The sequence below is a fragment of the Salvelinus alpinus genome, chromosome 1 (genome assembly GCF_045679555.1).
Source record: "Salvelinus alpinus chromosome 1, SLU_Salpinus.1, whole genome shotgun sequence".
NCBI lineage: Eukaryota > Metazoa > Chordata > Actinopteri > Salmoniformes > Salmonidae > Salvelinus > Salvelinus alpinus.
In genome coordinates, this window is record NC_092086.1 from 103,388,557 (window position 1) to 103,416,183 (window position 27,627).

Here is a 27,627-nt window from a genome sequence, read left to right on the forward strand (position 1 = left end):
AGGCAGTCATTGTTAAGTCAAAACTTGTCTTGGTTGAATAGAAGGAATATACTGTAGGATGGACATATCTGGAAAATAGCACGCAGTACAGCAGGACCACTGATTTAGGCTCATCTACAGTGATTAATTCCTTGGATATTGCATAACCCAGCAAGATTTAGGCAATAAGCACTGATTGAACTGACCAGTGGTGAACAGCAATACATGATGTAGTCAAGGATAATGAATTAATTTGAAACTTGAACAGTGCCTGAGAGGGACTAGTATTTACCATGAATACGGGATATAACACATTAAGTAGACGTAACTATCAATGTTGGAATCGCAGATAACAATGTAACATTAGCAATTGCACATTTGTAACGTAGTAACAATTTTGTATCCTTGCGCGTTTCATTGGACTTCTACCCTAGCAGCGAATGTGTCACTTCCTACAAGTTCTGCCAATCATGCCCATTGTTGTGTACTGCCATTGTGCATCATAGCCAATCATAAGGTTTGAATAAGAGAGACAGCCAATCAGGTAACTCGTGTTCTATTCCATTCGGCCAATTAGACATTGCGTAATGTTTTGCAGTTGAACATTGTGCTGCAGCACTGCTAGCCCGAGTAAAAACTACATTAGATGCAGTAGACTAGCTGGCTAGTATTGTTGAGAGGAAATATGGGTGAAGTTATGTTACAAGTTAACTGGTAAGTTGATTGTAGCTTTATTTATCATCTAATTCACCTACTTTACACATTAACTATGAATCGATTATGTGCTTATTGCGCGTATAACTAAGGCGCTAGTTTCAATCATTGTCAAGATGTAACGTTCGCTAGCTAACGTTACACGTAAACGTTGATGCCTGCAAACCTGTCAGTTTGGCTAACATGGTTAGCTAGCTAGACAGTAGGATCCAGCCAGCAACCAAACTGGAAACTGGCCAGGCAATCAATAGGTTGATACTGTATTAGCTAGCAGAAGGGTACTAGCTACGATATCCAGGCATATTTCGCTGGATAGCTATGTAACGGGGTTTATTCCCTTATCAAGGAGAGAACAATATTAAATCAAAGCAGCTGGTCGTGTTGACTGTGGAGGTTATGTTGCATGGTCAGTTGTTGTGACATGATGCCATTCATGCAAGCTTCCTTCCCTGTGAGCTATTTAATGGAAGCTATGCCAGCTTATCTGTTTAATGCTGGTTAATGCTCTTGTCAGCTATATATCACAAGGCTTCTCTAAACTGATCCAGGAAGGGTATGCAAGTTATTCTTTGAGTTAATCTGCCCCAGTGAAATTGAAAGTTTTCATCTCACATCACAGCCCTGGTTACTGTCTGTCTGGAGTTTAAAGGGACAGTTCAGCCTGAAATCAATGTTTGTCATACTTTACTTTAGACCTTTCTCCTCTATCTCCCGCAGGTGTTAGACCCTCCCCCTCAGCTCCCCCTCAAGATAGTCTCCCTCCTTCCACCCATTCATTGACCCTCTCTATCTCCCCTGTAGGTATCAGACTCTTCCCCAGGTCGCAAGCCCATAAGCATGTCCACAGATGACAGTATCTCTGAGGATGTTTCAAGCCTGAGCCACTGCCATGCCGATGCCAACGGGGAAGGGGGCAAGGAGAGTGAGTCCTCAGAGGGCACCTCAGCAGCCTCGGGTCTGGGGCTTGGGTTGGGGCTAGCTGGGCCGGAGGAATGCAAAATCACCTCCAAGACTGCAGGGGGCGCTGTGGATGGGAGAGCTTATGACATGACCCCAGCATGCAGCCTCCCCCAGAAGATCAGGTGTGTGTAGAGAGACCGTGCTCTCTGACTGGAGGTGTCAATGTAGGAGGTATGGAAAGTACAATCCATCCTAATCCCTTGTCCTAACTCCTGTGTGTTGTGTTCTTCAGGAGTCTGTGTCTCAGTACGGAGGAGGCCTTTGGGTCTGGGAAGTGTCTTCCCTTCATCAACCCCTCCTCCCTGGAGACCCTCAGGGCCCTGGTCCAGGAGATACAGAGTAGTGGGGAGACTGACCCGGAGATGTGGAAGGACTGTGAGGTAGGAATGTGTCTGTTTGGCAGTGTTGGTGTGTAACTACAAGATAGGTGGACAACACGGATATATAGGAGACTTTGTATTTAGTGTGGAAGGACTTTCAAGTAGTAATACAGCAACTGATGGAGAAATGTCCATGGCAATTCATTTTTCAGAGAAGTGTGTGTTCTCTCAACTTCTCCCTGTAAGGGTGACGTTGGGGTTCGCTGGCATTGTCATTATTCTCCTGCAGTGTGTTGGGCAGCCTCATCTCTCCGCTGTCGCTTCTGCTGTCCCTGTGGATCTCAGCTGACAGCACACAAAGATACATACACACAATCGGTCCCCAGACTGCACACATCACACCACTGCAGCTGATCTTTTCAGACACGGGAGATGATTTGTGATGCAGCAGTGCCATCTCATCTCACACACAGAGGAAAGCACACCGGGGAGATGCATAGTACTGTATTCCCCAGCGTTGAATACAGGGATCTTTCTTAATTGTCTTAATGACCTGCCCATGTCTCCTCTTGTTCATTTTTCCTGAACTAAAAGAACACATGCTAGATTTCACTTGTCTAGTTTAGACTATTGTTCTGAAGCCCAGGTCTGGTATTGTACCCTGAAATAGGTATATTTTTTACTGCGTATGAATATGCGCAAACAGCAGAGTCTCAAAAAGGGAATCTGAGAGTTTTTTTTATGGGCTGTAATATCAGGTGCATACCCCCCTCCCTGGGTGCATGGCATAGTACAACGGTTTCCCCTTTCTCACGTCATAACTGGAGCACAGCTGCTTCCGTGTGCGTCTCGCGAACACACAGACCCCAGCTGCGAGCCTAACTCCCAGCTGTCACTATTCTACCCTCCAATCAGAACATTTGACTATTTGCTATATTCATATTCACGCTGAACACACATACCTCCAAGAACAACTCTTCCAATGCTCTGTCTTGTGCTATGGTTTACAGACCTAATGTTGAAGATGTGTACGTGTGTTTGTTGAACAGGGCCGATGGCTGCATCTGTTTCAGCTAGTAGAGAAACAATACCAAGAGCAGATCTTGGCTCAGCAAGAACAGTACCAGTGCCAAATACAGGTCTGTACTACTATACTTGGCCTGTTCTAGAATCCCCGATGATGCTTGTTTACACTGTGATTGTTTTTCTCCTCCAGCTGATTCAGGATGAGATCAAAGCCTTAGTTCAGCTCCAGAACCGCCAGACCAGCACACAGACGCACCACGATTACCCATATACCCCTACTGCTACCACCAACACACAGACACATCACGATTACGCATCTACTCTGTCTACTGTCACACAGACACACCCAGACTACACCTCTTCCCCTCTTGTTACTACCAAGGACTACCCTTCACCCCCCACTTCCAACCCCAACCACCCCTCAACCTGCACGGACCTTCCCAATGGGAACTCGCCCCTCTCTGCTCCCCTCACCTCCCTCTTTGTCCCCCAACCCATTTTGAGCTCCACCTCCCCTCAACCCCCACCCCCCCGGCCAGGGCCGGTCACCCCAGGAGAGAGGTGTGCTGATGGGGCAGGGACGGTGCTATGCAGTGGGTACGGGACCCTGTCGGCCTGGGGCACAGGGCTGGAGGGGACAGTGACTCCGGGGGGAGCAGAGGAGACAGGCCAGGTGGAAGAGGAGCCTAGCTGGTCCCTTCACCTCCAGGACGACACAGAGATCACTCTGATTGGCCAGGAGGGTCAACAGAGGAGCGCCTCGGCCAATGAGGTGGCTCCTAGAGCCAATCCTAGTCCACCACCTGAGCAGCAGAGAACCTCCAGCCAACCGCTGACGTCCTGGGCTCAAAGACACAGATGCAGCAAACCCAAGAAGAGCAGGGCAGGGCAGGCCCAACATCCCCAGGCCTCCCCCTCACCCCTTCAGGCCCCGTACCTGGGCCAGAGCGACCCTCAGACCTCTTCCCCCCAGGAGCAGCAGCCCGGCTCCAGGAAGAGCCCCAGAGACAGCCCCCTGGACAACACTGACCTCCAGGACCAGGTATGCCTAGCACCGGACGACACACTCCTGTTCCATTAGAATTTTTGTACCTAGATAAAATGATCTTTGGATTACTAGAGTCAGTATAGTGCTCTGGCATTTTGTTATATCACCATGTATTTTGTCTGTGTGTGTCACTGTTATGGAGTGACTTCAGTGCCAACAGAAATTGTATTTGAATTTCATAATTTAGAATTTGTGTTAGGATATTGAATTTGAATGTAATATTTTTGGATGTTTAATGCACAAATTGAATCATTTAATTCATAAATTGAACTTGTATTTCATGATTTGAAACTGAATTGAATGAATATTGCATTCAGTTTATTTATTTTGATTGAATATTCAAATTCAATATTTATATATTCAGTTTCAATATGGTAGATATTGCATTCATTGACTGTGTATCAAGTTTACAAACCATCATTTCAAGTTAATCAAAGTTTCATATATTCAACTTCTCATATGCATTCAGATTCAGTTCTCTAAATTCAGGTTCAAAACCAGAGACAACATCCTGGTACTTTGCCAGCCAGGAATCAAACGCTCTCTGTGGTAAACAGAAGCTTCTGGTGGATTCTGAATGTGCCATGCTGTATTTATGTTCTTCCTATGAATTTGTCTCTAGCGTTTGAACCGCTTTGCCTATAAACTATTATGACCCCATTGCTGAAAGCTAAGAGACTCTAGAGCATGGATATGCTTTCTGTTCTCCTCTATGATGATCACAGGCCACGCTATAAGGGAGTGTCACAAACATGATTTGGCCGCCATAAGAATACAGTTGAAGAGCACAGCCATAGTCCTTCTAAGGATAGCCTTTCCACTCTCTATTTAATCTTGCTCTTGTGACTGACTGGGTTCGAACCAGGTCTCCTGCGTGTCACAAGACTGTGTTAGCCCACTTAGATAAAGCACATGGGGATTTGTTTAGGAAGCTAACACAAGTCTTCAAGTCTCCAGCAAGGTTAATCGAACCCCCTCGGTTACATTTCACCCCCCTTTGACCTCATACTCAGAGATCACGGCACCAATATAAGTGACTGGGTTCGAAATCAGGACTACTGCACAACAACCCTTTCTGTGGCATTGTCACGTTCGTCGTATGGAGGAAGAGAGGAGGACCAAGGCGCAGCGTGATATAAATACATTCTTCTTATTTATTTACCGAAACAAAGAACACTAAACACACTATCAAAATAAAAAACGAACGTAACGCTATATAATCAATAAGTGCAGACACAGGCAACTTACACATAGACAATAACCCACGAAATACCCAACGGAATATGGCTGCCTAAATATGGTTCCCAATCAGAGACAACGATAAACAGCTGCCTCTAATTGAGAACCAATCTAGGCAACCATAGACATACAAACACCTAGACAAGTAACACCCCATAAACATACAAAAACCCTAGACAAGCCAAAACACATACATCCCCCATGTCACACCCTGACCTAACCAAAATAATAAAGAAAACAAAGATAACTAAGGTCAGGGCGTGACAGGCATACAGAAGCAGAAGATCTGTGCACCCCATTTAATGAGTGCGACAGAGGTGGTTTGGTGAAAAATAACACCTCAAACGTACACATCTCCAGGTCTCAGGCAAGGTTCTCCTCACATAAGCATGGATCACCAAACCAGATGAGTAACTTTGCTGGATCTTGAAGACTTGTATTAGTGTAGCAGATGGGGATCAATGAAACTCACTCCTCAGCCTGAAGTGGCGCCTTTTGCGCAATTAAAGGCCTTTTTCAATAGCGCGGTTGGTTATAACGGTTCATAGCCAAAATGGTTCAAATGCTAGAGCAAAATTCATTGGAAGAAAATAAATTCAATATGCCACTTTGGCTTCAGAAACCCCAATACATTTCTGATTACCACAGTGTGTGTTTGATTCTATTTGTTCTCCTATACCTTTCCCAGCTGAACAAGTACCAGGATGTTGTCTCTGGTTTTGAATCTGAATTTAGAAAATTGAATCTGAATGCATTTGAAAAGTTGAAAATATGACATTTTGATCAACTTGAAATGATCGTTTATAAACTACAATCTACCATATTGAAATTGAATATATAAATATTGAAATTGAATATTTAATTAAAAATAAATAGCATTTTAAAACTGAATGCAATATTCATTCAATTCAGTTTTAAATCATGAAATACAAGTTCAATTTCTGAATTCAATGTTTCAATTTGTGCATTATAAATAAAATAATATGGAATTCAAATAAAATTTCTGTTGGCACTGAAATGGCCTTAATACATTGTCTGCCCTGCTTTGGAAGCATTTAGAAAAGGACTCGACACTGTGTCTGCCCTGCTTTGGAAGCATTTAGAAAAGGACTCGACACTGTGTCTGCCCTGCTTTGGAAGCATTTAGAAAAGGACTAGACACTGTCTGCCCTGCTTTGGAAGCATTTAGAAAAGGACTAGACACTGTGTCTGCCCTGCTGTGGAAGCATTTAGAAAAGGACTCGACACTGTGTCTGCCCTGCTTTGGAAGCATTTAGAAAAAGACTAGACACTGTGTCTGCCCTGCTTTGGAAGCATTTAGAAAAGGACTAGACACTGTGTCTGCCCTGCTTTGGAAGCATTTAGAAAAGGACTAGACACGGTGTCTGCCCTGCTTTAGAAGCATTTAGAAAAGGACTAGACACTGTGTCTGCCCTGCTTTGGAAGTATTTAGAAAAGGACTCGACACTGTGTCTGCCCTGCTTTGGAAGCATTTAGAAAAGGACTAGACACGGTGTCTGCCCTGCTTTGGAAGCATTTAGAAAAGGACTAGACACGGTGTCTGCCCTGCTTTGGAAGCATTTAGAAAAGGACTAGACTCTGTCTGCCCTGCTTTGGAAGCATTTAGAAAAGGACTAGACACTGTCTGCCCTGCTGTGGAAGCATTTAGAAAAGGACTAGACACTGTGTCTGCCCTGCTTTGGAAGCATTTAGAAAAGGACTAGACACGGTGTCTGCCCTGCTTTGGAAGCATTTAGAAAAGGACTAGACTCTGTCTGCCCTGCTGTGGAAGCATTTAGAAAAGGACTAGACACTGTGTCTGCCCTGCTTTGGAAGCATTTAGAAAAGGACTAGAAACTGTCTGCCCTGCTGTGGAAGCATTTAGAAAAGGACTAGACACTGTGTCTGCCCTGCTTTGGAAGCTTTTAGAAAAGGACTCGACACTGTGTCTGCCCTGCTTTGGAAGCATTTAGAAAAGGACTCGACACTGTGTCTGCCCTGCTTTGGAAGCATTTAGAAAAGGACTCGACACTGTGTCTGCCCTGCTTTGGAAGCATTTAGAAAAGGACTCGATACTGTCTGCCCTGCTTTGGAAGCATTTAGAAAAGGACTCGACACTGTGTCTGCCCTGCTTTGGAAGCATTTAGAAAAGGACTAGACACTGTGTCTGCCCGGCTTTGGAAGCATTTAGAAAAGGACTCGACACTGTGTCTGCCCGGCTTTGGAAGCATTTAGAAAAGGACTCGACACTGTGTCTGCCCTGCTGTGGAAGCATTTAGAAAAGGACTCGACACTGTGTCTGCCCTGCTTTGGAAGCATTTAGAAAAGGACTAGACACTGTGTCTGCCCTGCTTTGGAAGCATTTAGAAAAGGACTAGACACTGTGTCTGCCCTGCTGTGGAAGCATTTAGAAAAGGACTCGACACTGTCTGCCCTGCTGTGGAAGCATTTAGAAAAGGACTAGACACTGTCTGCCCTGCTTTGGAAGCATTTAGAAAAGGACTAGACTCTGTGTCTGCCCTGCTTTGGAAGCATTTAGAAAAGGACTAGACACTGTGTCTGCCCTGCTGTGGAAGCATTTAGAAAAGGACTCGACACTGTGTCTGCCCTGCTGTGGAAGCATTTAGAAAAGGACTAGACACTGTGTCTGCCCTGCTTTGGAAGCATTTAGAAAAGGACTAGACACTGTCTGCCCTGCTTTGGAAGCATTTAGAAAAGGACTAGACACTGTGTCTGCCCTGCTTTGGAAGCATTTAGAAAAGGACTAGACTCTGTGTCTGCCCTGCTTTGGAAGCATTTAGAAAAGGACTAGACTCTGTGTCTGCCCTGCTTTGGAAGCATTTAGAAAAGGACTAGACACTGTCTGCCCTGCTTTGGAAGCATTTAGAAAAGGACTAGACACTGTCTGCCCTGCTTTGGAAGCATTTAGAAAAGGACTAGACACTGTCTGCCCTGCTTTGGAAGCATTTAGAAAAGGACTAGACACTGTGTCTGCCCTGCTGTGGAAGCATTTAGAAAAGGACTAGACACTGTGTCTGCCCTGCTTTGGAAGCATTTAGAAAAGGACTAGACACTGTGTCTGCCCTGCTTTGGAAGCATTTAGAAAAGGACTAGACACTGTGTCTGCCCTGCTTTGGAAGCATTTAGAAAAGGACTAGACACTGTGTCTGCCCTGCTTTGGAAGCATTTAGAAAAGGACTAGACACTGTGTCTGCCCTGCTGTGGAAGCATTTAGAAAAGGACTCGACACTGTGTCTGCCCTGCTGTGGAAGCATTTAGAAAAGGACTCGACACTGTGTCTGCCCTGCTGTGGAAGCATTTAGAAAAGGACTAGACTCTGTCTGTGCCCTGCTTTGGAAGCATTTAGAAAAGGACTAGACTCTGTGTCTGCCCTGCTTTGGAAGCATTTAGAAAAGGACTAGACACGGTGTCTGCCCTGCTTTGGAAGCATTTAGAAAAGGACTAGTCTCTGTGTCTGCCCTGCTTTGGAAGCATTTAGAAAAGGACTAGACACTGTGTCTGCCCTGCTGTGGAAGCATTTAGAAAAGGACTCGACACTGTGTCTGCCCTGCTGTGGAAGCATTTAGAAAAGGACTCGACACTGTGTCTGCCCTGCTGTGGAAGCATTTAGAAAAGGACTAGACTCTGTCTGTGCCCTGCTTTGGAAGCATTTAGAAAAGGACTAGACTCTGTGTCTGCCCTGCTTTGGAAGCATTTAGAAAAGGACTAGACACTGTGTCTGCCCTGCTTTGGAAGCATTTAGAAAAGGACTAGTCTCTGTGTCTGCCCTGCTTTGGAAGCATTTAGAAAAGGACTAGACGCTGTGTCTGCCCTGCTTTGGAAGCATTTAGAAAAGGACTAGACACTGTCTGCCCTGCTTTGGAAGCATTTAGAAAAGGACTAGACTCTGTGTCTGCCCTGCTTTGGAAGCATTTAGAAAAGGACTAGAGAAAGCTTTGGGTCTTCTTCTCTTCTCTCTCTCCTCTCTTCATTTAATCTCTCTGTTTTCAGCATGGGTGGGCTGCTCCCTCCACCAACTCCTTCCCTCTGAGGAGGAGTGACAGCCTCATGTCTGAGGTCTCAGGTAACAACACAACACACACAGCTCTTTGTATTCTTATTATAATAAGCTGTTTCCGTGTTCCAACACATGGTTTCTGTTTGATCGTTGTAACAAAGGCACGCCACGTTGAATTTAGTTTTTCTTGTTTTTACATATAGCCTACAGTAATTGAAAAATGCTATTTTATTATTTAAAAACGTATATTCTAATGTTACCGAACACCTTCATGAACACAAATGATTATTTTAGAGAGAGCATATATGAAATGTATTAATTCCACTGTTAGAATGTTGCAGTCAGAATGACTGCTCGTTATTTTGATGAGTGGCGCCTCGTGGCCCAGCGGTTCTAGTGTTAAACATTGACCTACATACTGAGTGATCTTGTTGAATCACACTGTTGCCTTCGCTGCAACAGCAGTTCTGAAATGCTGTAATGCTAAGTGCTTGTAGTAAAGTAGTTAGGAAGCAGTATAGGACTGAGGTTGTTATAATGTAGTAAGAGGTGCCTTCTTGTCCTCCAGGTCTGACATACTGGCGTCTGGATGAGAGTGAGCTCTACTGCCCTCTACCTGACAGCTTTGACAGTGGAGCTTACCTCCTGCTGCAGGAGGCGTCTATCAGTCTGGTAGGTGAATGACAAAAGGACAATCCAAACTTGTTCCACCTAAATACAATGTTTATTTTCATTGTGCTGAAAAAGTTTGTCTCTAAACCATCTGCATTAGGGGAATCCCATAATATGCATTACGAGAAATTTGCAGACCTCAATCCCAAGTGAAAATAAATAGATTGCTCCATCTCTCTCCATTGTGTTAGTTGTTGAGTGTGTCTCTGTCTCCCAGACTTCTCCAGAGTGTGTCTCTGTCTCCCAGACTTCTCCAGAGTGTGTCTCTGTCTCCCAGACCTCTCCAGAGTGTGTGTCTCTGTGTCTCCCAGACTTCTCCAGAGTGTGTCTCTGTCTCCCAGACCTCTCCAGAGTGTGTCTCTGTCTCCCAGACCTCTCCAGAGTGTGTGTCTCTGTCTCCCAGACTTCTCCAGAGTGTGTCTCTGTCTCCCAGACCTCTCCAGAGTGTGTGTCTCTGTGTCTCCCAGACCTCTCCAGAGTGTGTCTCTGTCTCCCAGACTTCTCCAGAGTGTGTCTCTGTCTCCCAGACTTCTCCAGAGTGTGTCTCTGTCTCCCAGACTTCTCCAGAGTGTGTCTCTGTCTCCCAGACCTCTCCAGAGTGTGTGTCTCTGTGTCTCCCAGACCTCTCCAGAGTGTGTGTCTCTGTGTCTCCCAGACCTCTCCAGAGTGTGTGTCTCTGTGTCTCCCAGACCTCTCCAGAGTGTGTGTCTCTGTGTCTCCCAGACCTCTCCAGAGTGTGTGTCTCTGTGTCTCCCAGACCTCTCCAGAGTGTGTGTCTCTGTGTCTCCCAGACCTCTCCAGAGTGTGTGTCTCTGTGTCTCCCAGACCTCTCCAGAGTGTGTGTCTCTGTGTCTCCCAGACCTCTCCAGAGTGTGTGTCTCTGTGTCTCCCAGACCTCTCCAGAGTGTGTGTCTCTGTGTCTCCCAGACCTCTCCAGAGTGTGTGTCTCTGTGTCTCCCAGACCTCTCCAGAGTGTGTGTCTCTGTGTCTCCCAGACCTCTCCAGAGTGTGTGTTGTTCTGACAGTGTCTGTGTCTCTCTTCCTCCTCCAGACCTCTACAGAGGAACAGAAGCTGTCTCTCAGAGAGATCTACCACAACAAGCAGAGAACTGAGACCAAACGCACCGACTGGGACCTCTCTCGCACATGCAGCCCCACATCACCACAGGTATACACACAGACACACAGACACACAGACACACAGACACACAGACACACAGACACACAGACACACAGACACTAGCTCTAACTCTCTACTCCTCTCTCTGTTCTAGGTGTTAACTCTAGATCACACTGTTCACCTCCGTCAGTCAGACCGGACCTCCGGCTTCACCTCGCCCTCCCACTTCAGCAGCCCGTCGTACCCCACCCTGCCGCACGTCTACCCCCGCGTTGGCACCCCCTGTACCCCAGTTAGCCCAGACAGCATGGCCGAGGGCAGTGCCAACCCCGGGGACACAGACTGCCCCTCCAATGCCTCTAGCCTCTCTGCCACCGCACCTACCCCAGCCAGGGTAGCCTCTGCTCGGATAAAAGTGGCCCCATCATCCCTTTCTACTTCCAAGCCCCTGGTGCTCCCCAGCAGCCAGCAGCGCAAGGCCTTGGCCACTCAGGCCAGCGAGGACGAGGGGAGCCACACACACACCAGCAACCTGACGAAACTGGCTGTGTCTGGGAAGCACACGCACTCCCACACACTCTCCCGGGGCAACCCTCGTATGGAGAAAGCGGCATCGCTGGAAGACCCTGTGGTCGTCTCTCTGTGAGTGGCCAGAGGCTGGTTATGTTTTTATATATTCAGCCACACTAATATTGTTTATATACCAGAGGAACTAGCAGGAGAATAACCCGTGTAACTGATGCATACTGAGCAGTAGAATAACCCGTGTAACTGATGCGTACTGAGCAGTAGAATAACCCGTGTAACTGATGCATTCTGAGCAGGAGAATAACCCGTGTAACTGATGCGTACTGAGCAGTAGAATAACCCGTGTAACTGATGCATTCTGAGCAGGAGAATAACCCGTGTAACTGATGCGTTCTGAGCAGTAGAATAACCCGTGTAACTGATGCATTCTGAGCAGGAGAATAACCCGTGTAACTGATGCGTACTGAGCAGTAGAATAACCCGTGTAACTGATGCATTCTGAGCAGGAGAATAACCCGTGTAACTGATGCGTTCTGAGCAGTAGAATAACCCGTGTAACTGATGCGTACTGAGCAGGAGAATAACCCGTGTAACTGATGCGTACTGAGCAGGAGAATAACCCGTGTAACTGATGCGTTCTGAGCAGTAGAATAACCCGTGTAACTGATGCGTACTGAGCAGGAGAATAACCCGTGTAACTGATGCGTTCTGAGCAGTAGAATAACCCGTGTAACTGATGCGTACTGAGCAGGAGAATAACCCGTGTAACTGATGCGTTCTGAGCAGTAGAATAACCCGTGTAACTGATGCGTACTGAGCAGTAGAATAACCTGTGTAACTGATGCATACTGAGCAGTAGAATAACCCGTGTAACTGATGCGTACTGAGCAGTAGAATAACCTGTGTAACTGATGCGTACTGAGCAGTAGAATAACCCGTGTAACTGATGCATTCTGAGCAGGAGAATAACCCGTGTAACTGATGCGTACTGAGCAGTAGAATAACCCGTGTAACTGATGCATTCTGAGCAGGAGAATAACCCGTGTAACTGATGCATTTTGAGCAGTAGAATAACCCGTGTAACTGATGCATACTGAGCAGTAGAATAACCTGTGTAACTGATGCATACTGAGCAGTAGAATAACCCGTGTAACTGATGCGTACTGAGCAGTAGAATAACCCGTGTAACTGATGCGTACTGAGCAGTAGAATAACCCGTGTAACTGATACATTCTGAGCAGTAGAATAACCCGTGTAACTGATGCATACTGAGCAGTAGAATAACCCGTGTAACTGATGCATACTGAGCAGTAGAATAACCCGTGTAACTGATGCGTACTGAGCAGTAGAATAACCCGTGTAACTGATGCATTCTGAGCAGTAGAATAACCCGTGTAACTGATGCGTTCTGAGCAGTAGAATAACCCGTGTAACTGATGCATACTGAGCAGTAGAATAACCCGTGTAACTGATGCGTACTGAGCAGTAGAATAACCCGTGTAACTGATGCGTACTGAGCAGTAGAATAACCCGTGTAACTGATACATTCTGAGCAGTAGAATAACCCGTGTAACTGATACGTACTGAGCAGTAGAATAACCCGTGTAACTGATGCGTTCTGAGCAGTAGAATAACCCGTGTAACTGATACGTACTGAGCAGTAGAATAACCCGTGTAACTGATGCGTACTGAGCAGTAGAATAACCCGTGTAACTGATGCGTACTGAGCAGTAGAATAACCCGTGTAACTGATGCGTACTGAGCAGTAGAATAACCCGTGTAACTGATGCGTACTGAGCAGTAGAATAACCCGTGTAACTGATGCGTACTGAGCAGTAGAATAACCCGTGTAACTGATGCGTACTGAGCAGTAGAATAACCCGTGTAACTGATACATTCTGAGCAGTAGAATAACCCGTGTAACTGATACGTACTGAGCAGTAGAATAACCCGTGTAACTGATGCGTACTGAGCAGTAGAATAACCCGTGTAACTGATGCGTTCTGAGCAGTAGAATAACCCGTGTAACTGATGCGTACTGAGCAGGAGAATAACCCGTGTAACTGATGCGTTCTGAGCAGTAGAATAACCCGTGTAACTGATGCGTACTGAGCAGTAGAATAACCCGTGTAACTGATGCGTACTGAGCAGTAGAATAACCCGTGTAACTGATGCGTTCTGAGCAGTAGAATAACCCGTGTAACTGATGCGTTCTGAGCAGTAGAATAACCCGTGTAACTGATGCGTACTGAGCAGTAGAATAACCCGTGTAACTGATGCATACTGAGCAGTAGAATAACCCGTGTAACTGATGCATTCTGAGCAGTAGAATAACCCGTGTAACTGATGCATACTGAGCAGTAGAATAACCCGTGTAACTGATGCATTCTGAGCAGTAGAATAACCCGTGTAACTGATGCATTCTGAGCAGTAGAATAACCCGTGTAACTGATGCATTCTGAGCAGTATAATAACCCGTGTAACTGATGCATTCTGAGCAGTAGAATAACCCGTGTAACTGATGCATTCTGAGCAGTAGAATAACCCGTGTAACTGATGCATTCTGAGCAGTAGAATAACCCGTGTAACTGATGCATTCTGAGCAGTAGAATAACCCGTGTAACTGATGCATTCTGAGCAGTAGAATAACCCGTGTAACTGATGCATTCTGAGCAGTAGAATAACCCGTGTAACTGATGCATTCTGAGCAGTAGAATAACCCGTGTAACTGATGCATTCTGAGCAGTAGAATAACCCGTGTAACTGATGCATACTGAGCAGTAGAATAACCCGTGTAACTGATGCATTCTGAGCAGGAGAATAACCTGTGTAACTGATGCATACTGAGCAGTAGAATAACCCGTGTAACTGATGCATACTGAGCAGTAGAATAACCTGTGTAACTGATACGTACTGAGCAGGAGAATAACCCGTGTAACTGATGCGTACTGAGCAGTAGAATAACCCGTGTAACTGATGCATACTGAGCAGTAGAATAACCCGTGTAACTGATGCGTACTGAGCAGTAGAATAACCCGTGTAACTGATGCGTACTGAGCAGTAGAATAACCCGTGTAACTGATGCATACTGAGCAGTAGAATAACCCGTGTAACTGATGCGTACTGAGCAGTAGAATAACCCGTGTAACTGATGCATACTGAGCAGTAGAATAACCCGTGTAACTGATGCGTACTGAGCAGTAGAATAACCTGTGTAACTGATGCATTTTGAGCAGTAGAATAACCCGTGTAACTGATACGTACTGAGCAGGAGAATAACCCGTGTAACTGATGCGTACTGAGCAGTAGAATAACCCGTGTAACTGATGCGTACTGAGCAGTAGAATAACCTGTGTAACTGATGCATTTTGAGCAGTAGAATAACCCGTGTAACTGATACGTACTGAGCAGGAGAATAACCCGTGTAACTGATGCGTACTGAGCAGTAGAATAACCCGTGTAACTGATGCGTACTGAGCAGTAGAATAACCCGTGTAACTGATGCGTACTGAGCAGTAGAATAACCCGTGTAACTGATACGTACTGAGCAGGAGAATAACCCGTGTAACTGATGCGTACTGAGCAGTAGAATAACCCGTGTAACTGATGCGTACTGAGCAGTAGAATAACCTGTGTAACTGATGCATTTTGAGCAGTAGAATAACCCGTGTAACTGATACGTACTGAGCAGGAGAATAACCCGTGTAACTGATGCGTACTGAGCAGGAGAATAACCCGTGTAACTGATGCGTACTGAGCAGTAGAATAACCCGTGTAACTGATGCGTACTGAGCAGTAGAATAACCCGTGTAACTGATACATTCTGAGCAGTAGAATAACCCGTGTAACTGATACGTACTGAGCAGTAGAATAACCCGTGTAACTGATGCGTTCTGAGCAGTAGAATAACCCGTGTAACTGATACGTACTGAGCAGTAGAATAACCCGTGTAACTGATGCGTACTGAGCAGTAGAATAACCCGTGTAACTGATGCGTTCTGAGCAGTAGAATAACCCGTGTAACTGATACGTACTGAGCAGTAGAATAACCCGTGTAACTGATGCGTACTGAGCAGTAGAATAACCCGTGTAACTGATGCGTACTGAGCAGTAGAATAACCTGTGTAACTGATGCATTTTGAGCAGTAGAATAACCCGTGTAACTGATACGTACTGAGCAGGAGAATAACCCGTGTAACTGATGCGTACTGAGCAGTAGAATAACCCGTGTAACTGATGCGTACTGAGCAGTAGAATAACCCGTGTAACTGATGCGTACTGAGCAGTAGAATAACCCGTGTAACTGATACGTACTGAGCAGGAGAATAACCCGTGTAACTGATGCGTACTGAGCAGTAGAATAACCCGTGTAACTGATGCGTACTGAGCAGTAGAATAACCTGTGTAACTGATGCATTTTGAGCAGTAGAATAACCCGTGTAACTGATACGTACTGAGCAGGAGAATAACCCGTGTAACTGATGCGTACTGAGCAGTAGAATAACCCGTGTAACTGATGCGTACTGAGCAGTAGAATAACCCGTGTAACTGATGCGTACTGAGCAGTAGAATAACCCGTGTAACTGATACATTCTGAGCAGTAGAATAACCCGTGTAACTGATACGTACTGAGCAGTAGAATAACCCGTGTAACTGATGCGTTCTGAGCAGTAGAATAACCCGTGTAACTGATACGTACTGAGCAGTAGAATAACCCGTGTAACTGATGCGTACTGAGCAGTAGAATAACCCGTGTAACTGATACATTCTGAGCAGTAGAATAACCCGTGTAACTGATGCGTTCTGAGCAGTAGAATAACCCGTGTAACTGATGCGTACTGAGCAGTAGAATAACCCGTGTAACTGATGCGTACTGAGCAGTAGAATAACCCGTGTAACTGATGCGTACTAAGCAGTAGAATAACCCGTGTAACTGATACATTCTGAGCAGTAGAATAACCCGTGTAACTGATACGTACTGAGCAGTAGAATAACCCGTGTAACTGATGCGTTCTGAGCAGTAGAATAACCCGTGTAACTGATGCGTTCTGAGCAGTAGAATAACCCGTGTAACTGATGCGTTCTGAGCAGTAGAATAACCCGTGTAACTGATGCGTTCTGAGCAGTAGAATAACCCGTGTAACTGATGCGTTCTGAGCAGTAGAATAACCCGTGTAACTGATGCATTCTGAGCAGGAGAATAACCCGTGTAACTGATGCATTTTGAGCAGTAGAATAACCCGTGTAACTGATGCGTTCTGAGCAGTAGAATAACCCGTGTAACTGATGCGTTCTGAGCAGTAGAATAACCCGTGTAACTGATGCATTCTGAGCAGTAGAATAACCCGTGTAACTGATGCATACTGAGCAGTAGAATAACCCGTGTAACTGATGCGTTCTGAGCAGTAGAATAACCCGTGTAACTGATGCGTTCTGAGCAGTAGAATAACCCGTGTAACTGATGCGTTCTGAGCAGTAGAATAACCCGTGTAACTGATGCATACTGAGCAGTAGAATAACCCGTGTAACTGATGCGTTCTGAGCAGTAGAATAACCCGTGTAACTGATGCATTCTGAGCAGTAGAATAACCCGTGTAACTGATGCATACTGAGCAGTAGAATAACCCGTGTAACTGATGCATTCTGAGCAGTAGAATAACCCGTGTAACTGATACGTACTGAGCAGTAGAATAACCCGTGTAACTGATGCGTTCTGAGCAGTAGAATAACCCGTGTAACTGATGCGTTCTGAGCAGTAGAATAACCCGTGTAACTGATACGTACTGAGCAGTAGAATAACCCGTGTAACTGATGCGTTCTGAGCAGTAGAATAACCCGTGTAACTGATGCGTTCTGAGCAGTAGAATAACCCGTGTAACTGATGCGTACTGAGCAGTAGAATAACCCGTGTAACTGATGCGTACTGAGCAGTAGAATAACCCGTGTAACTGATGCGTTCTGAGCAGTAGAATAACCCGTGTAACTGATGCGTTCTGAGCAGTAGAATAACCCGTGTAACTGATGCGTTCTGAGCAGTAGAATAACCCGTGTAACTGATGCGTTCTGAGCAGTAGAATAACCCGTGTAACTGATGCGTTCTGAGCAGTAGAATAACCCGTGTAACTGATGCATACTGAGCAGTAGAATAACCCGTGTAACTGATGCATTCTGAGCAGTAGAATAACCCGTGTAACTAATGCATTCTGAGCAGTAGAATAACCCGTGTAACTGATGCATTCTGAGCAGTAGAATAACCCGTGTAACTGATGCATTCTGAGCAGGAGAATAACCCGTGTAACTGATGCGTACTGAGCAGTAGAATAACCCGTGTAACTGATGCGTACTGAGCAGTAGAATAACCCGTGTAACTGATGCGTTCTGAGCAGTAGAATAACCCGTGTAACTGATGCGTTTTGAGCAGTAGAATAACCTGTGTAACTGATGCATTCTGAGCAGTAGAATAACCCGTGTAACTGATGCATTCTGAGCAGTAGAATAACCCGTGTAACTGATGCATTCTGAGCAGTAGAATAACCCGTGTAACTGATGCATACTGAGCAGTAGAATAACCCGTGTAACTGATGCGTACTGAGCAGTAGAATAACCCGTGTAACTGATGCATTCTGAGCAGTACTCCTTCTTTCTCCTCTTCCCATTCACTCTCTTCCCAATTTTCCCAACTTCCTATCCTCCCCTCTTTCTCCAGGCTGAGAGAGAATCTGAGGGAGAAACACTGTCGTCATGTAGCTGATCTGAAGGCTTACTATGAGGCGGAGATCAAACTCCTCAGAGACAAACTGGACCTGAGAGACCTGCCACACGACCTAGAGCAGAGCAACCACACACTCAGACAGAGGTGTGTGTGTGTGTGTGTGTGTGTGTGTGTGTGTGTGTGTGTGTGTGTGTGTGTGTGTGTGTGTGTGTGTGTGTGTGTGTGTGTGTGTGTGTGTGTGTGTGTGTGTGTGTGTGTGTGTGTGTGTGTGTGTGTGTGTGTGTGTGTGTGTGTGTGTGTGTGTGTGTGTGTGTGTGTGTGTGTGTGTGTGTGTGCGCTTGTTTTACTATCCTCGTGGGTACCGGAAATCCCCAAAGTCCTCACATGGATAGTAAAACAAGGAAGATTCTCCCTCGTGGGGACAAAGACCATTTTAGGCTTAGGGGTTAGGTTTAGGGTTAGAATTGGGGTTAGGGGTTGGCTTTAGGGTTAGAATTGGGGTTAGGGGTTAAGGTTAGGGCTGTGTGTGTGTGTGTGATCTAACCTGTGGTTGTTGTAATACCAGGTGTGCTCAGCTAGAGAGGGCTCTGTCTGAAGCCAGCAGCCGTATCCAGGAGCTGGAGAACAAGAACTCCATCCTGGAAAAACAACTGGTAAGATGCCTTTTATACCCCTAGAGGTGTGTGTGTGTGTGTGTAACAAGCTCTGCTTTCTCTGACAGGCTGACTGGCCGGAGCGCTACGACACAGCCTGCTCCACGGCAACGTCCCTGCAGCAGCGATTGGACGAAAACAGGCGGTCAGTCAGGGAGAAGGACGCCTCAGCTGGCCGCCTCAGGACCCGGGTCCGGCAGCTAGAGGAGGCCTTGGAGAACGCCTGCAGAGAAACAGAAGAGAAGGAGGCCAGGAGGGAGAGGGAGTACAAGATGCTGCAGGACGTGAGTTCTGCACTTATACTAAACTAGTTAAGTAAACCCAGATCTCTGGTCTCTGACTGTCTGGGAAAGACTACCTTCTAGGTGTTGTAGTCTGAGAGATCTCCTGCAGAACTGTACCTCTGTGTTTTCAACACCAACCAGTCTTTTATCTGAGCAGCTTACTTATTACCTACTGATGTGTGCAGATGGTCTTGTAATAGGCTATTTGGCTGTAGCTCAAGTGTGTGCGTGTGTGTGTGTGTGTGTGGCCATGATGACTTAAGAGTTGTGTGTGTTTTTGCCTCAGCTTCTGGGGGAGTATGACTCTCTGAGGAAAGAGCACGAGGGGGTGAAGGTAACTGATCTATTAGTGATGTCTGTTTCTGTGTTATTCCACCTCGACAAGAACAGGTGACACGTTGTACTACTAATATTTCAACCTTATTTCTCTGTCAACAGGACAACCTGATGTCTTCAGAGAACAAGCTGTTTGATGCCAACGAGCAGATCTCTAGACTAAAAAGGTAACATGAAGCATCCAACACCAAGACCTGCAGGGACACCTTATTTCTTTGTCTTGTCTATGAAAACCAACATCTACAGGATAGATAAGCTAGGTGAATCATGACAGAGTTTTTGGAATTTGTCCATATCTGACATCAGTTGTTGAGTGACATTAATGCAGGATCCTTTGACTAAGAGAGAGTTCTTCTCTTGGTGACTGTCTATTTTGGCAACCAAAGCATAGACAGGACCTGCATGTATCGTGTGCCAGGTTTTCTTTCTTTGTCATTATTTGGACCCAGCAACAGTGGAGAGATATAGGATGTCTGTCCTATCACCCACACACTCTTCCCTCTATCTATCTGTCTGTGACCCTCTCCTCCTCAGGGTGATCTGTAACAGTCTTCCCCCTCCGTCTGTCTGTGACCCTCTCCTCCTCAGGGTGATCTGTAACAGTCTTCCCCCTCCGTCTGTCTGTGACCCTCTCCTCCTCAGGGTGATCTGTAACAGTCTTCCCCCTCCGTCTGTCTGTGACCCTCTCCTCTTCAGGGTGATCTGTAACAGTCTTCCCCCTCCGTCTGTCTGTGACCCTCTCCTCCTCAGGGTGATCTGTAACAGTCTTCCCCCTCCGTCTGTCTGTGACCCTCTCCTCCTCAGGGTGATCTGTAACAGTCTTCCCCCTCCGTCTGTCTGTGACCCTCTCCTCCTCAGGGTGATCTGTAACAATCTTCCCCCTCCGTCTGTCTGTGACCCTCTCCTCTTCAGGGTGATCTGTAACAGTCTTCCCCCTCCGTCTGTCTGTGACCCTCTCCTCTTCAGGGTGATCTGTAACAGTCTTCCCCCTCCGTCTGTCTGTGACCCTCTCCTCTTCAGGGTGATCTGTAACAGTCTTCCCCCTCCGTCTGTCTGTGACCCTCTCCTCTTCAGGGTGATCTGTAACAGTCTTCCCCCTCCGTCTGTCTGTGACCCTCTCCTCCTCAGGGTGATCTGTAACAGTCTTCCCCCTCCGTCTGTCTGTGACCCTCTCCTCTTCAGGGTGATCTGTAACAGTCTTCCCCCTCCGTCTGTCTGTGACCCTCTCCTCTTCAGGGTGATCTGTAACAGTCTTCCCCCTCCGTCTGTCTGTGACCCTCTCCTCCTCAGGGTGATCTGTAACAGTCTTCCCCCTCCGTCTGTCTGTGACCCTCTCCTCCTCAGGGTGATCTGTAACAGTCTTCCCCCTCCGTCTGTCTGTGACCCTCTCCTCCTCAGGGTGATCTGTAACAGTCTTCCCCCTCCGTCTGTCTGTGACCCTCTCCTCTTCAGGGTGATCTGTAACAGTCTTCCCCCTCCGTCTGTCTGTGACCCTCTCCTCCTCAGGGTGATCTGTAACAGTCTTCCCCCTCCGTCTGTCTGTGACCCTCTCCTCCTCAGGGTGATCTGTAACAGTCTTCCCCCTCCGTCTGTCTGTGACCCTCTCCTCTTCAGGGTGATCTGTAACAGTCTTCCCCCTCCGTCTGTCTGTGACCCTCTCCTCCTCAGGGTGATCTGTAACAGTCTTCCCCCTCCGTCTGTCTGTGACCCTCTCCTCTTCAGGGTGATCTGTAACAGTCTTCCCCCTCCGTCTGTCTGTGACCCTCTCCTCTTCAGGGTGATCTGTAACAGTCTTCCCCCTCCGTCTGTCTGTGACCCTCTCCTCTTCAGGGTGATCTGTAACAGTCTTCCCCCTCCGTCTGTCTGTGACCCTCTCCTCCTCAGGGTGATCTGTAACAGTCTTCCCCCTCCGTCTGTCTGTGACCCTCTCCTCCTCAGGGTGATCTGTAAGATGGAGAGCCAGGTGAATCAACTGGATTATGTGAACCAAGCCAGGAGTCGCCAGGCCGTCCAGAACCACACACAGTCCTCTGGAGCTGGGTAAGGTCTCCTCAACTCATGCATCCATGTTGTGCTTCCATTAGGTCCCAAAGCAGGTCTGACAGTAGCTGTTGTTACTGTTGTTAAACCCCTCCAGTCTGTCTGTCTGTTTGACAGTAGCTGTTTTTACTGTTATCCCTCCAGTCTGTACCACCATCCGGACCTGCTGCTGTCCCCCAGCAAACACCCTCGGCAACAAGAATCCACATATAGGATATCTCCTTGCCCTCAAACTGACCAATCACATAGCACCAGGAAGTCTCCTCGTCCTCAAACTGACCAATCGCAGAGTTACAGGATGTCTCCTTGCCCTCAAACTGACCAATTGGGCAGCTACAGGAAGTCTCCCTGTCCTCAAACTGACCAATCAGGCAACTCGGGCCACACTGGCAGCAGGAGGTGTGGTTGAGGTTAACTTGTGGTTGTAGTGTTAACTTAAGAATATTTCCTCTTAATTCCTTTTCCCCTTGATTTAACCATGCTTATAAAGCTGACCAGTTTACCTCACTCTTGTCCTGTAGGTGTTCGTCCCCTCCAGAGAGTGAGCAGCCCCAGAACCAGGGTGGGGGTGTGAGGGAGGCTCGGGGGCCTCTGACCCCACTGATGAGGGCCCTGATAGAGCTTGAGGAGACCAGGACCACTGAGGGCCGGGCCCCCTGTAAGACCAGCCACAGTACCACTGACTCACTTTCACTGGCCCTACTGTAAGACACAGTCCTCATCCCACAGTAGGCCTTCCACTCACTTACTAACTCATGTCACTCTCCACTCAATCGTTAATGCTGGGCTGGAACACTGGCCTTCAGCATGACTCATTCATTGGCTCCAGTCTTACATTTTCTGCTAACGCTAGCTTTTACCATGGAGGTTGTGTTTCCCCTGACCTCAGCCGTTTGGATATTTGTTTTTCATTTCATCTGATACCAGCAAATTAAGATTCTGTCTTGTGAAAATGTAGTGATTTGCAAACAGATATTATCTTGGCAGTGCTAAGGAAATTAGCAGCTCTAAGTTGAAACAACCTGTTTCTCTACTCTGAAAGACCCATCAACAGTAAAAACTTCAATGTGGTTCACTCTGAAAGCATCTGTTTCTGGGAGTGTTTTTCTCATTTGTCATTTGTCTCTATGTGTCTGTGTTGCAGGGTTGGGCAGCCGGAGGACTACTGTTGGCTTCATAGAGAGAAACCACAGAGAACCACAAACACAGGACCTTGACAGGGCTATGGAGGATGTGGCTGGCCTAGAGACGGGAATGTCCGGGACAGTCAGGGGTGTGTCTCTGCTGAGAGCCCAGAGAAGTCTGTCTCCAGAAGGCCACAGGTCCTCCTCTCTGCCCCCCCGCACCCAGAGGACCACCTTCCCCCCTACTACACCCAGTACGTCTGTTTTTCTCATCACTCCTTTATCGGGGTTGGGTTGAATGCATTCAGTTGTGCTACTGACTAGGTATCCACTTTCTCTTCCTGGTGTATCTCAATACTCTATTACCTAATGTGTACTTTTGTGTATGTGGAGACTAGTTCACTATGTTAAGTGATTTCACTAATCTAGTGTTATCTTGTTTTAGCTAAGAGGGAGACCCTAATGATGCCTCTGTCAGCTAAGTCCAGCCCCAAACGCTGTCCTGCAGAGAACTACTCCACTGCCTTTGGCAACCCACCACCACGACAACAGCTACACAACAGGTAGTAGTACCCGTGGACTACAGGACCCTTCCTTAGCTGAATCTTTGCACCCTTGGTTAAAATGCTTACTGTTTGTTACGTGCGTGATCGCTCCAACTCCAGCTACGGTATTTGATATGTTGAGCCTTAGAGTTCAGAGTTGTGATTGTCTGTTTCAGGTTTGACGTGGCGTTAGACCAGAGACGCCACTCCTTCCACAACTCCAGCCCCAGGAAGAGACTGTTCCCAGAAGGTGTTTGACTTACCTCCCTGACTCCTGGTTAGTGTGTTCAGTTGAATAGTTCCCTAACACTACTGCCCTGTTTCTTTCTCCTCCAGCCTCCCAGCGGTCGTCTGGTGGCTCAGTGGAGTCCTCAGGCAGTGTTGACCCCCAGGAGGGTGTCTTTGGGCTGGGCTGGCAGGAGCAAGGGACTGGGGGGTCATGCTCAGACCTCCAGGACCCAGGGACAGACCTCCAGACCAGGCTCCACTCCCTGGCCGACGCTGAGAGGATGTTAGACGAGCTCACTATGGAGAAACAACAGGTGAGACAGACTGTTACAAGGTTCTTATAGATACACTATGACAGGGACAGGCCACTCACTAGCAATGTACAATTTCCACAAGACGAAACATGCCTTTTACCCATAGCCCTACCCCTAGACACCTGTACAGTGCATTTGGAAAGTATTCAGACCCCTTCCCTTTTTCCACATTTTGTTACGTTACAGCCTTATTCTAAAATTGATTAAATAATGACAAAGCGGAAACAGGTTTTTAGATTTTTTTGCAAATGTATAAAAAAACAACTGAAATAGCTTATTTACATAAGTATTCATATCCTTTGTTATGAGACTCGAAATTGAGCTCAGGTGCATCTGTTCCCATTGATCATACTTGAGATGTTTCTACAACTTGATTGGACTCCACCTGTGGTAAATTCAATTGATTGGACATGATTTGAAAAGGCACACACTTGTCTATATAAGGTCCCACAGTTGACAGTGCATGTCAGAGAAAAAAAACAAGCCATGAGGTCGACGGAATTGTGCGTAGAGCTCCGAGTCAGGATTATGTCTGCAGCATTGAAGGTCGACAAGAACACAGTGGCCTCCCATCATTTTTAAATGGATGAAGTTTGGAACCACTAAGACTTCCTAGAGCTGGCTGTCCGGGCCAAACTGAGCAAGTAATGGTGAAACTGAAGAATATAATACTAGCTTGGTCATACAAAAATTGTAGAATTGAACATTGTAGGCTATAAAGATTATTATTATAATTATTTAGACGCTCCCCATTCAACCTGACAGCGCTTGAGAGGATCTGCAGAGAAGAATGGGAGAAACTCCCCAAGATTCTCTGGTCTGATGAAACCAAGATTGAATTTTTTGCACTGAATGCCAAGCATCACGTCTGGAGGAAACCTGGCACCATCCCTACGGTGAAACGTGGTGGTGTCAGCATCATGTAGTGGGGATGTTTTTCAGCGGCAGGGACTGGGAGATTAGTCAGGATTGAGGGAAAGATGAACGGAGCAAACTACAGAGATATCCTTAATGAAAACCTGCTCCAGAGCGCTCAGGACCTCAGACTGGGGGCAAAGGTTCACCTTCCAACAGGACAATGACCCTAAGGACACAGTCAAGACAACGCAGGAGTGGCTTCGGGACAAGTCTCAATGTTCTTGAGAGGCCCAGCCAGAGCCCGGACTTGAACCCGAGAGACCTGAAAATAGCTGTGCAGCGACGCTCCCCATTCAACCTGACAGCGCTTGAGAGGATCTGCAGTGAAGAATGGGAGAAACTCCCCAAATACAGGTGTGCCAAGCTTGTAGAGTCATACCCAAGGAAACTGGAGGCTGTAATCACTGCCAAAGGTGCTTCAACAAAGTAAAGGGTCTGAATACTTATGTAAATGTGATATTTCAGTTTTTTTAAATTGCAAACATTTCTAAAAAACTGTTTTGTGTGTGTGTGTATATTGATGAGGATAAAAAATAACAATCAATTTTAGTATAAGGCTGTAACAAAATGTGGAAAAAATCAAGGGGTCTGAATGCACTGTAGATCTGTAAAGATTGGATGGCAATAAGCAATGCAGTGGAATCAACCTACCAGAGCAATATTACCATATAGTTCATATCCATCCAACCTCTTTGAAATCTACAGGGAGTTCTTAGGGACAGGGGCTAGGAGTTTAGTTTGGGTAACGTTGATTCTGGGTTTGCACGGCTTCGTATTTTATTAATGGTTTATATCTATTAATGACGGAGGCAGTCCTCCTAATATATTCCTGTTATATAACCTGGCTTTATGGTTTTACAACCACTCCACTCTTAATGACTTCTATTTATAGCTGGATTCATATATTCCGCCTGGCCTGTCCCGCTCTGCTCTGTCCTCTCCTGCTCTGTTTTGACTGAGGGGTGCTAACCCCGTTACCCGTCAGCAAGCTTACGTACACGCCTGCGTCTGCCCAGCGCAACACAAACAAACACACACACACTGCAGGGCAGCCTGCCTGCCTGGTTAATCTGATTTAATCTGAGTGCTATGAAGTGAGTTGATGCATTGGTTATATATTTATTTATTCATGGTATTAATTTGTGTGTGTTTGTGCAGATTGAGTCAGCGTTGAGCCGGATGCCTGGATCTGGTGGGAGGGTGAGCTTGCAGACCAGGTTAGATGAGGTAAGGTTACAGTCACACCAAACCTGCTAGGCCTCATTACATATCAGTAAAAACCATGACTGGGTTGAAAATTCATATTTTTGTTGTCATGAACATGTTTGTTTGAGGAAGTAGACTCTTGTATGGCAATTTGAATAGTATTTTGAATGGAACACTACAGAGATGGGATATCACTTCAATACAGAGGTCTTTGTGTACGGTATGTGTGAATGTTTAAAGCTGTTCTAGCTTAATGACTGTTCCCCTACTCCCCAGGTGGCCTTAGAGAACCGTCTAGAGAGAGTAAACCGTGACCTGGGTTCCATCCGCATGACCCTGAAGAGGTTCCATGTTCTACGCTCCTCTGCCAACATATAGCAATGTTTTTATTAGATGACGTCATAGGTAGGGCCTAGAGTTTTCCTGGTCAGTTTGCATGGTCAGGAAATACTCCTGGTCCTAGCTATAGATGACTAGATATCAACTCTGTGTCCTAGTTATAGAACTAGTTCTAGTTTTCTGTGCTGTAGATTGATACAGAGCCCATATTGTCCTCTCTTAACTCTCTCTCTGTATCATGACCCACAGTCTTTTCTACACATATAACTCGGGGATATTTTTCTATATGTTTGGAAGAGCTCACTATTTGTGGAGTATATTTTTTAGAAATGCGCAGATTTGTAAAGTCGTTTACTTTTTTTTTCATGTTTAAAAAATACAAATATTATATGCTTTACTTGCCATATTCAGGTCAATTATGTCGATTTTTCAATATGGAAGAACCTCCTAATATCCAGCAGAGACATGTACCCATCTGGAATGTATCACTGCCACTTCTGTCTACATTTTTATGCATTGTTTTAAAATGTTTTATTCATAGTACACCGCATACAATTGTATTTATTACATTGCATTTTTATGTGTTCATTACAATGGTGCGTTTAAAAAAAAGAATTATAATAATAATCTTTATAGCCTACAATGTTCAATTCTACAATTTTTGTATGACCAAGCTAGTATTATATTCTTCAGTTTCACCATTACTTGATCCTTTACAAAAACCTTGTACTGTAGCACATTTTTAATTGCTTTCCATTTTTATATATATATTTTTTATCTCCTTTGAACATTCCATTTGTTTTGTGTTAATTCCATGTTGTGAAGGGAGGGATTTCACCAGTACCTAACCACCCTCTCTTCTCTGTATACTATGGATCTCATGCAAAAACCAAACCAGCACACATTTGAAATAACAAACACACCCAAGTACACTGCTTGTTGTAATGCATGGTAGTTGCACTGTTTCAGTTTCTTTGGTCAAGTTGTGTTTTATTAACATTTTTTGCAGTTTGCAATGACTTGAAATTAACCTCACTGGAACAAAAAATGTACTGTTTGCGCACAATAAATAATGCTTACATTATTACAACACCTATGTGGGTTGTCATTACCAGCTTTTCTTTTTTTAACTAGGCAAATCAGTTAAGAACAAATTCTTATTTACAATGACGGCCTACACAGGACGACACTGGGCCAATTGTGCACCGCCCTATGGGACTCCCAATTACAGCCAGATGTGATACAGCCTGGATTCGAACCAGGGTGTCTAGTGACACCTCAAGCACTGAGATTCAGTGCCTTAG

General features: G+C 45.9%; 1 protein-coding gene across 3 annotated transcripts; it reads left to right on the forward strand.

The window, feature by feature from the left end:
* Positions 1 to 576: 576 nt before the first annotated feature.
* Positions 577 to 27,415, forward strand: LOC139537370 (M-phase phosphoprotein 9). Of its 3 annotated transcripts, XM_071338605.1 has the most exons (23): positions 577 to 693; positions 1,495 to 1,775; positions 1,886 to 2,033; positions 3,023 to 3,112; positions 3,190 to 4,041; positions 9,298 to 9,370; positions 9,873 to 9,976; positions 11,028 to 11,144; positions 11,251 to 11,738; positions 18,331 to 18,480; positions 18,902 to 18,989; positions 19,058 to 19,273; positions 19,560 to 19,607; positions 19,712 to 19,776; positions 21,548 to 21,649; positions 21,794 to 22,048; positions 22,171 to 22,307; positions 22,794 to 23,027; positions 23,219 to 23,336; positions 23,495 to 23,568; positions 23,655 to 23,860; positions 25,937 to 26,005; positions 26,261 to 27,415. In XM_071338605.1, exons 2-23 carry the CDS (start codon positions 1,531 to 1,533, stop codon positions 26,360 to 26,362), a joined length of 3,981 nt encoding a protein of 1,326 aa, XP_071194706.1. In that variant the 5' UTR covers positions 577 to 693; positions 1,495 to 1,530; the 3' UTR covers positions 26,363 to 27,415. The 3 variants fall into 3 exon arrangements, with proteins under 3 accessions (XP_071194706.1, XP_071194712.1, XP_071194718.1); XM_071338611.1 differs by lacking the exon at positions 19,560 to 19,607; XM_071338617.1 differs by lacking the exons at positions 23,219 to 23,336; positions 23,495 to 23,568; positions 23,655 to 23,860; positions 25,937 to 26,005; positions 26,261 to 27,415 and having other exon boundaries at positions 22,171 to 22,353; positions 22,794 to 23,008.
* Positions 27,416 to 27,627: the final 212 nt, after the last annotated feature.

What these genes read in the sequence shown, in the direction of transcription:
- LOC139537370 (XM_071338605.1), top strand. Translation starts at nt 1,531, where the DNA reads ATGTCCACAGATGACAGTATCTCTGAGGATGTTTCAAGCCTGAGCCAC. An exon ending in AGATGTGGAAGGACTGTGAG is followed by an intron (nt 2,034 to 3,022) that starts GTAGGAATGTGT and finishes TTTGTTGAACAG; the next exon opens with GGCCGATGGCTGCATCTGTT. An exon ending in GACCCTGTGGTCGTCTCTCT is followed by an intron (nt 11,739 to 18,330) that starts GTGAGTGGCCAG and finishes CTCTTTCTCCAG; the next exon opens with GCTGAGAGAGAATCTGAGGG.